The 10,687-nt window shown below is 46.4% G+C and overlaps 1 protein-coding gene across 1 annotated transcript in view; it reads right to left on the bottom strand.

Annotated features, from left to right (window-relative positions):
- Myo10A (unconventional myosin 10A) overlaps positions 1-8,957 on the bottom strand; it is a 61,452-nt gene extending 52,495 nt beyond the window's left edge. Inside the window, exons 1-2 of the mRNA XM_023390055.2 lie at positions 8,937-8,957; positions 706-816 (exon numbers count right to left, since the gene is read on the bottom strand). Coding sequence (XP_023245823.2) covers positions 706-816; positions 8,937-8,957 — 132 coding nt within the window. The remainder of the gene's footprint in view (positions 1-705; positions 817-8,936) is intronic.
- Between the last annotated feature and the right edge of the window lie 1,730 nt (positions 8,958-10,687).

Here is a 10,687-nt window from a genome sequence, read left to right on the forward strand (position 1 = left end):
CCTACGTAGAGGTGGATGTAAAAATAGACGCTCTAATTTACAATCAAGTGTGACACATGGCCCGATACTCGCGTTGAAATTTAAGTGTGTCAACGACCGCACACGCGAACTCGAATCTCCCGAGAATTTCTAGAAATCGAAAGAACTAAAAAATCCGTGTCGTTCATCGGGACGCGTAACTCTTGTAAGCATAAAATACACCGCGGCACTTTCACGGAAGCGTCGCGAACACGCGAATTATCTGAATTATTCAACCTTTTATCCGCAACACAAACTTTCCCCGTGTATACATCGCGCGTATAACAACACTAGCCAAATTTGTTGCCCGATGAAATTTCGCGTGGTATACACCAAAAGCTATATTGAATGTCCCCGCATGATTTAGATGCTTATTAACATACATGCCATGGTGATAAATAGTCCGAGTTTGTACTGCGACACGGAGGCAAAATTACAAAAAGAATTCAACCCGAGGATGTCTATGCGTGTGCGCCTAATATACGTGTATTTGCTATTGCACCTGAACTTTATAAGCGTGAGACTTAGATCTACGAGATGAAATTCTCGTGAGTCTGAATACACGTACTGCTTCATTTTCTCAGCGAATTAGCGTCTTTATTGCTGCTCGCAATGGTTCATCCACAACTTGGCTATTTTTTTGCCATGTATTCTCTTAGTACAACTTTTATACGAGATGCAACTCACCTTCCCTGCGATGACGGCTTGGACCGACAGGACGTTGGCGGCCCTGTGGTACTCCAAAACCTCTCCGGGAAGAACATGGCCGACTCCTGGGTCGAACCACACAAGCTCGCCCTGAAATGCACGGGAGATAATAGAAATCATGCTCTAACGAGCAAACTTTTACCGCGAAAAACTCGGAAGTACTCTGTAATTGGGAATTCGATTAATTACGTATGCGATTTTTCGTTACGTAAAATGTGTGTTAGATTGCGTGGTGAGTAGGGAGATACGGTTAATAATCGAGAACAGCTCGACCGGGGCGATGTTAAGAAGGTGAAACTCATTGGAAAAGTGCGAATACCTCCAACGAATTCAGTGATTAACCGTATCTGCGTTATTAGATCGCACGTGTGCGGCGCGCGATGTACTTTTAAGGCCCGTTTTAATAAGCTCGTTTCTCATATAACTAGTGTCATATACAATACCCGTACGCATTACAAAGAGTTTTTCAACCATTATTCTTCACGTCGAGCTCTAACATTCCATTAAAACTCTAAATGTCAGGCTAGAAGTGTTTTAATTGTCTTGTTTTTTTTATTTTTTTTTATTAGTCATTAACGATTTAAATTAAACTTATTTATCAGAAGCCACGTATTAATTGTATGTCTTGATTATTTATTTAGATTGGGATTATACAACTCGAGTTGTTTCCTGTATCTCTTTAATACTCGCCAAACTATTTTTGCTCCAGCGTAATTATCTTCTCTTGCCTATATAAATATTTATCAATCGAGTTATATATTCACATAAACAAATGAAGATCCACCTGAATAAAAGATGTTTCATCCCATGTATGGATCTTAATTGTTTGGGCATACAACTTGATAAAAAAATCAATGGTAAAAAAAAAATAATAAAAAAATTGTATTTCATGCATTGTAAGATACTATTGAAACAATCCGTAAGCACACATGGGTATCAAACAGTATAGGAAGAAAAAGAGGAGTCGCACCGATCTCGGGTTCCTAGCCCTGTACAGATTCGTCGAGTCGTCGTCCCCTACCACCGGCTGCTGCACCTTGCGCCTCCCAGTGCACAGGCCAAACACCGAGTAGGGTGGCATCTTTGTCGCCACCCGAGCATCAACTTCCACCCCACCCTCCCTCACCCCGTTGGGGCTCTGGATTGATCTGTTAAGGCTCTTGGTAGCAAAGTCGTGTCGGGGCCTGTCGATCCTCAGCGGAATGTACGAGGCCCTCCTCCCCTTCTTCACGTACGAGGGCAGGCTCTTGGACGACCCCGTTACCATGCTCGGGTCGCCCTCCTCGACCCCCGCTGGTCCGCGCACCTCGTACGCCGACTCGTACCAGTGACCGTTCTTCGAGCGAGCCGTGCTACTCGACCCCCTGACCGAGCCGTATCTACTGTCTGCCTCGTCGTCGTTCTGCCTCCTCCTCACCCGACCCACCGACTTGACCGCCTCCGCGTTGTCGATGATCCGGCGCCGGGACATGGTCCTCTGCGGCAGGTTCGGCATGGAGCCCCTGCAGTCCAGCATCCCGTAGTTGAGCGGATCGCTCGCTGGATCGCGGATACTGCGGTACGTCTTCCGGACGCGACTGAGGGTCGCCTCGCCTATGGAGCTCGAGTCCCCGTTCCGTAAGGCGTGCGGCACCGGCGACGACGAGCCCACCACGCTGGGCACCGATATCTTGCGCCTTCGTATCCTACCGTACACCCGTGGCACGTCCTGTCTGCTGGTGACGTCCTTGCCGGTGCTGCTCGCGATCTTTGGCAAGGTAGAGGGTCTCGGGACCTGCATGGACCTGCCGTCCGCGGGGTTCCTCCACCGGTCGGAGGCTCGAGTGGGCGGGGCGTTCTTCACGAAGCACCCAGCGTGCCTGGACTCGGTCGTGCAACTCTGCCTGCGCCCTTGTGGCTCGTCCGTCGCGGTGCTCGACGTCCGCCGGATGATTTCCTGCCTGGAGATGCGAGTCAGTGGCGCGAACATCATGGTCGGCGCGTCCCGGTCCTTGCCGCTCGACCTCCGACACACGGATGGTAGGGTCCTCGGCCTGGGCGGTGGGTCCTCCCCAGGGGGGGTGGGTGCGCGCTTCTTCGTGAGCATGAGCGAGGAACGCCTCCATCGCTTCCTCAAGGATTGCGTGAGCCTCGTCAGGGGGTCGTTGTGGTCCTCCACCTTGGAGCAGGTTCGGCGTATGATGTCCTTGCGGGAGACCAGGGCGAACGGCTCCCTTGGCAGGCTGTGGAAGCTCTCGGACTTGATTCCGCTCCTCTTGGGCTGCTCCGGTTTCTTGGGCCCGCTCTTTCGGGCAGTTCCGTACAAGCTGGCCGTGGACAGTGGCGAGTCGGGTTGGGCTGGTCTGCCGATGGCAGCTCCTTCCGGCTTCGCTGCCGTCGCTCTTCTCGCACCCCGGGTGTCTCCGGCTGGTCTCATCGCGGTACTATTGCCCGTTTACCTTGCGATCGAGTGGCCATCGGGTTTGCTGATGCTTCTCATACTGGTGAATCGTCTGTTTTTTTTTTTATCGACCTTGATGACGGACGGATTTTTTGCCGTAGACGATTTTTTTTCCATAGAATTCCAAGCCGATCGGTTACTTTCGAGAGTTTCGAACACGCAACGCTGATAAATTATTTCGCAACGCGACTGCAGCGGTTAATTTTAGAAAAGGAATTACGTAAGTAGTCCAGAGTGCAAACGGAGTACGCGTCTCTCTTGGATGCGAAATCGCATTGTCTCTCAAACGGTCGCCATAAGTTGATATTTTCCAATGAAAACGGGCTCTTTGTTTTATTTCCCTTTCATTCAAGCTCCGACGCCATCGTCACAGCGCCTCTGAGGTGATAAACGCACACACGATAATCCCGGGATCGTTGTTGCACAATCACGTTGGTCTCTGTTGTAACTCACTGCACGGGTGGTGTATAGGCGTACCTGTGTTTTCTCCAGCCCACGCTCGCCCATGCATTATTACGATTCGAAACAAGGAACTTTAGTTTTTCTCACAGCTTTGGAAATCCCTTAATAGCATCCACCAAAACAAACCGAAAGCACCATTTGTCCATACGTCCAGCGTCGATCTCCGGAGCCAAGGGACATCCACTTTGTTGCCATTCCGAGCACGTGGGCCAAAAGTCGTCCAAAGGAGTGGCGGTCGGCTGGCAATCGAGACCACTGGGTCGCTCGCCGAAATCACTGTCACCCGCGGAATTTGGTTAACGGTTCGCGCGAGCTGCACGCGCTTCGCATACGATTAGACCGGTGACTGACGCAGGAGAGGCAAAACCTGTGGCGACGATCGCCTTTTCCACGTGGGCGATTCGCTTGAGGAGGTGATGTCTCGCGAAAGGTCGCCTCAGTCCGAGCGGTGAAAGGGGGCGAGGCTCCTCGTCGCGGGTAACTTGTTTTTCTCGCTCAATAACTCCCCATTGTGATAAACTCCATGCGGTTACTTCCTTTTCACTGCAACCGTCGGGTCAACGAACGGTACAGAAAATCGATGCCGCGACCGGTGTAAGATCATCGCTTTACAACTGCGTGGAGCTCATATTGATACGTTGGCGATGAGCACTGGTTTTTCGAGCACGTGTCCAGTCATCGGAACAAAGTCGGCAGTGAAAGTTTTTATTGTTAATGGCTGTACTCCACTTGTAGCCACACGCACAGTTTACCGATTCCTCCCGCGCATCGTGTGTGCTCCTTATCTCCAGCTCCGGCGATCTTACTTCTTCATGGTCTGAAAAACTCGTGCTCCAATCATCATGTCCATGACTCGATTAGACCTCGAAACGAATTAACAGCGTTCTGATCTCGATTCCTGTCTGCGAGGTTTCTCGGTATTTAAATCCGATTTTCCCTCTGACGGACTTGTATACGTGCACCGATCGACGCGTTCCACGCGCACAAAGAACAAAAGCATTGAGTAACTTCTAGGTAGTTTCACTGATGCATTTTTCCATTTTTTTTCGTACTACACAATGGAATCAGATCAACATTGGATGGAACAAAAAATAAAAACAGAGGGAAAGAGCTCGACGATCCTTGTCTGCTCAATCAGATCCGACGTTCACTGACTCCATGCTAATGGCACTCTCCTCCAGCAGAGGGTACTTTCAAAACCGCAGACGCGCTTTTTTGCGACTCGTGGCTGAAACTAACGAGCGATCGGCTCGCGTAGGGCTTCTTTTGAACACAAAAAACCCAAAAAAAAAACAGGGGGAATATCTCCCGCTTCCTCGGCTAAATTTCTCCTGCAGCTAACCAGCTATTATTAGCAAGGCATCCGGACACTTGTTATCGCCGTTCCTCCGACCGAGCACACTCGAAGGAAAGTAGATGTCGAGCCCAAAGTCCCCCCCGTTCTCCCTGGTAATAAACGCGCCTTTTGTGTCTTTACGAGTTTACGAGCCCTAAACTTGCACAAGGCAACGAAAGGAGCGTCGAACGCGAAACCAATTGCGCGTGGTTTACGATTCACCGCAGGAGTATCCTTACGGCAGGATGCTTGGCGCGCTACTGCTAAACTACTAGTGCGGGTGGGTGCATCGCTGCCTCTCGTTCCTCGCTTTTTCGCGCTCCTGCCCCGTAATGGATGCTACATGGTCAGTGGCGTAAACGCACGCCGAGCAGAACCGCGAGCGGCTGGTTTCGTTTCATAATTAGCGCTCGGCGGACTAATTGCGCGGCCGTTCCCTTCCTTTTTTTGCGCAATACGCCCGCAACTGCGGATACCACGGACGTGTGGACCCTGTCTCGCTTCCTCGGTGTTTTTGTCGAGCCGATGCTGGTGCTTTCGTTGCCGATTTTTTCGATTTCATCGGAGAAAAGGACGCGAGTGAGACGCCTCTGGGATCCAAGCGCTTCGAGGTGGAACCAACCGAGACAGCCTTACCTCCTCCTCCTCCTCATGTGAATTACACGTTAAATGCATGATGCTCCGTGTGTTTGCAAAAGTGCCGGGGGAGGACGCTATTTTTGGAAAATCGCAGCCTACCGTCGCTCTACCTTGAATCGGTGAGTGTGTGGTTATTAGTCGCTCGGTTCCATCGGTCAAAGGAGTACGTCCGAGGAACGTATAGCGAGAGGCGCTTGTGCCATCGATTCGTTGATCACCCTCGTTGACTCAGATGTCACTATCAGTTGGCTGCGTTTCCTCAAAATTAATTCCCAGAGTGTATTTTTTTTTTACTCGAGACGAAGGATCAACGTGTCGTAAAAAACGTATTGCGAAACTTGCGGTGGGCGATAATAAAAAAAATGATCTCCCTTACAATCGTTGGTTTTCCTCGAGTCCCTTGTCCGAGAGTATTTTATTGGACGAGCTGTTTTGCGCATTTCTTGCGTGCGCGCAGTCGACTGTACGGGTAAACACAACTCGCGACATATGGTGTAGCGCGTGTGTATTATTACGTCGAGTCGAGCGCGCGAGATGACGTAAGATGGGGAGCGGAGGAGCTGTGTGTGTACCGTATACCTAAAGCGTAGGAGTTCCGTAAATTATCCTCCTCCTCTTCCTCGGAGTATTATATCCTTTGCTTGGTGTCACAGTTTCTCGAGCACGTCGCTGAAAATATCTGGATAATGACACGTACGCGCCGCCATTTGGGGCCATTAGAGTAATTGATACGCGACGCGGCTCCAGTTTGTAACGTCTTTCATGCGCTTTCGTGGGGAATTTTCCTCGCGAAGTTTGGAAATCATCTCGACGTTTTTCGTCATTTCATAAACAGCGTATCCCCTAATCATTTAAATCGCTCTGCACTTAAATATTTCATGCTAAACACATTTTTTTTTAATTCGCATGTGTCTTTGCACATTGGAATAATAATTAAATTATTGTACGAGTTTTGAAATGCAAGAAATTAGTACTGGCTAACATTAAATATAATTTTGTTTTATTCATCATTTTTTACCACGTACATCGTAAAGTTGGGAAGGAAAGTTTTTCAACTCGAGTGTGTGGTGATTTATTGATTATTTTTGAAACAACACAGTACTGGACGATCTTATGTAATGAAATTCGCAAAGTTGCGTAAGAACGTCTTCATGAAAATACCGTACATCAGGACTGAAAACTCGCGGCATCCCTGCACCGTAATCCTTGCAAAGAAATTTTAACAATACTTGTGGCCAAACGAAACGAAGGGCCATTAAAGGCAAAGCTGTTTTTGCGAAGGTAACAAAATTCTTTGGCTCCCGCGATTAAATGTTTTTTCGAGACAATGGCAGCAGCTACACCAGCTGACTATATAGTTACTGCACACATGCGTCCACGCGGAATCATCGTTGTACCTCAAAACCCGCGAGGGAAAACTGTCGGTGGATTGACCCAGTGCTTACGGGTACCCCGTACTGTACACTCGGACAGTTACTGCTGACGTCGCTGGTACGCGCTGGAAGTGAAAGAGGAATTCGCGTATGGGGCACTGACTGCGCGTTTGTTTGTTTGGAAAGTGCGCGCCGGATTCCTCGCGTGGACGCGCCGTCTGGCAAAGTATGCGCGTGACGACTTGACGATGATAGTGCTTCTTTTTTTTTTTTTTTTATTCATTTTTATTTTTTTTTTTTTATCGTGCAAGAATTTTACATGCCATCACTGCTCGTCCTCTCGTTTGCGTATCGATTGTGTAAAAGCGCGAGGAATGCAGCCGCCGCAGGAATTCATGGGTCTTTCGATTGGTACAATGTTGGTAGTATTGCGTCAAGATTCGTAATTCATTCGCGTGCAGTTGATTTTTGATAAGTACGTGTTAAATTTAATGACGTGTGGTAGCGTGTACGTATCATCAAGGCGCACGAGTGAATTTTAACATTGTGACCCAATGATCTATTACATTTGTTTTTTTTTGCATAATTTATTACGGTAAAAATTGAGAAGAGACTCGATATTCTAAATTTTCCAAAACTTTGGAAAAGAAAACGATATTTCGATGAAATTCAGTAGTGCGTCCAACGTAGCCTACACCCAAATGAGCGTAGTATTTTGGATAGGTCGAGAACGCAGAGAAACAGTTAACCGCAATGAAATATATTCATCCTGAGGTACATGTAACGGAAACCTCCCGATTCGCATCTCAATTAGTTTCCCAAAAACTTTCGAAGAATACATCAAACCAAACACATTTAATTAACTCATCAAAGTGCGCGTATACGCACGACAATCAATTAAAATTCCCCGACCAAGTGTACCCACCTATTGTGAGATCCTTATACTTGGCATCGACGCGCGCGTCAACTACTCAACGAGCAAACAGCCTGACCTCGGTCGCTATTCGAAAAATCCCATCGTACCCACTTTTACGTTCATTCCCACCTTGTACAACCGCAGTAAAGTCGTTCCCTCCTTGGGGCAAAGTACGAAAGATGGCAAAGAGGAATAGAAATTTCATAACTGCGTGCAGTACAACGTATAGGATTGCCATTGCATGTGCACGTGTTTGCACACATGAGATGATGATACCCACTCACGAGGGAGGGTGCCGTTATCGGCCAATGACGCGCGTAACTGACGCGGCAGATGCAGGTTGTCGCGTGGACAGGTCCTGTGGGCATCGGCGTCTCCTCTCGCCGCAGAGTTGCCGGTGAAAGTAGTAAATAACTTCTCGACGTAACGATATGACGGCCCACCTCCCCCACTCCTTATAATAACGTCGATAATAGCGCGAGGAATGCCGAAGCAGTCGTCGACTGCTGCTGCCGTTGCTGCGAGTGAAACGGATTTTTAGCGAAACTTTCATTCCCACGAGCGCGTGCAACTCCTTTTGTTGTTTCCCTTTTTTTTCCTTTTTTTTTCTTTCTACAGTCACGTTCTTTCTTAGTGCTATTTTTTTTTTTTTTTTTTTTTTCGTAAAGTGTACACATCCGTACTGTGTTTATAAAGTGGTCGGTTGTTGCCGGAATCGACTTTTGTGGATGACAAGTGCCCATTATGTTTATTCATCGTTCTTTTATTTCAGAACTTTTGATTGTTTTTTTAAAATTTTTTTTCTTCCATTGCTTAAAGTATATTTAATTTATTTTCTTTACTTGTAGCTTCCGTATCGAAATTTCATGCTAACAATTATATGTTTACTCAAAAGATTAAATGAAACTTAATTTAAGTGTGTCTCGGAAAACAAAAAAAAAGGTTTGTCCTTTAACGAGTTAATGACTTCGTCGACATGATATTCATCTTTAAATTATATATAGGGGACGAATAGAAATAGTACTTTGGAGCTTGGGTACTCACCTTTTGCCACTCGGTATGCATTGTTCCACTCAGTCTGTTAAATGGCACCACGACGAAGATACGCCCTCATTTTCTCTTCTCATAAGCCGCTTATGGTCTGCGCGCCACTTTGGTCCACCAACGGCTGGAACACAAAAGCTGTACTGAGCATACCATATGCAGATGCTAATGAGCCGCTAAGTGAAATAATAAACGCTCGGGTATTATTGGTAGGCTGCTTTTAGTGGTCATGAGAAACGCATTTTTAAATAAATTTACAGCTCAAGAGGTCGGGCTCAACGCGCGTTGTACTTGGTGTTTTGTACATTCAAGGCACGTGTGTTGATTGAAAAAGGTCAACGGTATATTGACAAGCTGTGGCACATCTAACTTTCATAAATATTTTAATGCGGGGAATAGCTTTTAACAGTTTCTCTCAGTGTACTTGTGTGTTTGCATTCGCCAAATTATTTTTGGTATATCTCCAAGCGTACTTATTATATATATTTAAAGGGCAATCAGTTCCTACTCTAGTTAGCAGTAAATTTAAAAGTCGAAGATGGCATCAATGTCTTTCTAATATACCTACTTTGAGTAAGTGACCCTGGGATGCTCTAGTCTGACAATGATAGAAAAAAAGTATAACTGGTCTAACATGTGGTTTTATGTAAAAATCTGGAAAGGTGGATATGATGAAGCAAGTTATAAGTGAATAATTGTTAATTTCAATTTCGAATAATTGATAGATCGAGTTACAAAAGACTGGTAATAAATGTCTTTTATCAAAGATGAACTGAACACGTAAGCCAAGGAAGGTGAGAACACAAAAGTGCTCTTGATCTCAAAAGCTTTATTGTCCAATGGATGATAAAAACTTATGGGACATTTGTACTATTGGCTTCTTTGTTTTAGTGATGCAGTCGTCAATTGGCACCTGCTTTTCGATTGTTTTCATTTGTAATATAAAGAAATCAGAGAAAGAAGATCAGCTGAATGAGCAATGACTGGCCGAATTCCAGGTGGAACGGCAAAAACAACAGTATAAACACCATTCACAAAATACACTCTAGTTTTCTATAAAGCAGCTTTGATACGATCAACAAACTACCTGAGGTAATGTATACTAAAAAGATAAAAAAATTTTCACCACTGTCTTGGTAAGCGCTACCGTTTTCGAGCATTTTTCAACCTTGAATTATATTCAACACCCGTGTGTACAAAGCAGCCAGTACTATCGTGCAGTTATAAAAATAGGTACACGTACATAGAGGAATGGTATGGGTACACAGACGCAACACGCGTGCAGCTCCACCGATTGTCACTTATAATTCTAACGGATTGTATTCCGGCCTGCATATCATTGCCCTGCACGCGACTTCCGGCTCTAGTTTATACACATGAGCGTACACGTGAGCATATACAAGTACGCTCGCCGCAAAAAGTAGTCTGAAACCCACTTGGCGTACATATACAAATTCACAAATATTTACGATTTGGCACGAATAACGATCAAGCTCGTGACTCTCGGGTGCAATGCGCTTTGAATTATCCGGTACTTGTCTTCCTTTCTCGTAGTTTTCGAAAGTTTAGATTACAATGTGGAGCAGTTCTCTTTGCTCGATAGTGTGTACGCTCATACCGATCCCTCCCAAAGATTAACTCGAAACGCGTACATCCCCAAACACAACAGTACGAGTACCACTGATAAAGCTTTCAAGGCCACGTGCACGGGATCGCTGATCTATTCCCCTTCTTCCTTCCCCCTGCCCCTT

The sequence above is a fragment of the Copidosoma floridanum genome, unplaced genomic scaffold (genome assembly GCF_036245765.1).
Source record: "Copidosoma floridanum isolate Cflo_tuat_1 unplaced genomic scaffold, Cflo_Japanese_pri ptg000029l, whole genome shotgun sequence".
Classification (NCBI taxonomy): Eukaryota; Metazoa; Arthropoda; class Insecta; order Hymenoptera; family Encyrtidae; genus Copidosoma; species Copidosoma floridanum.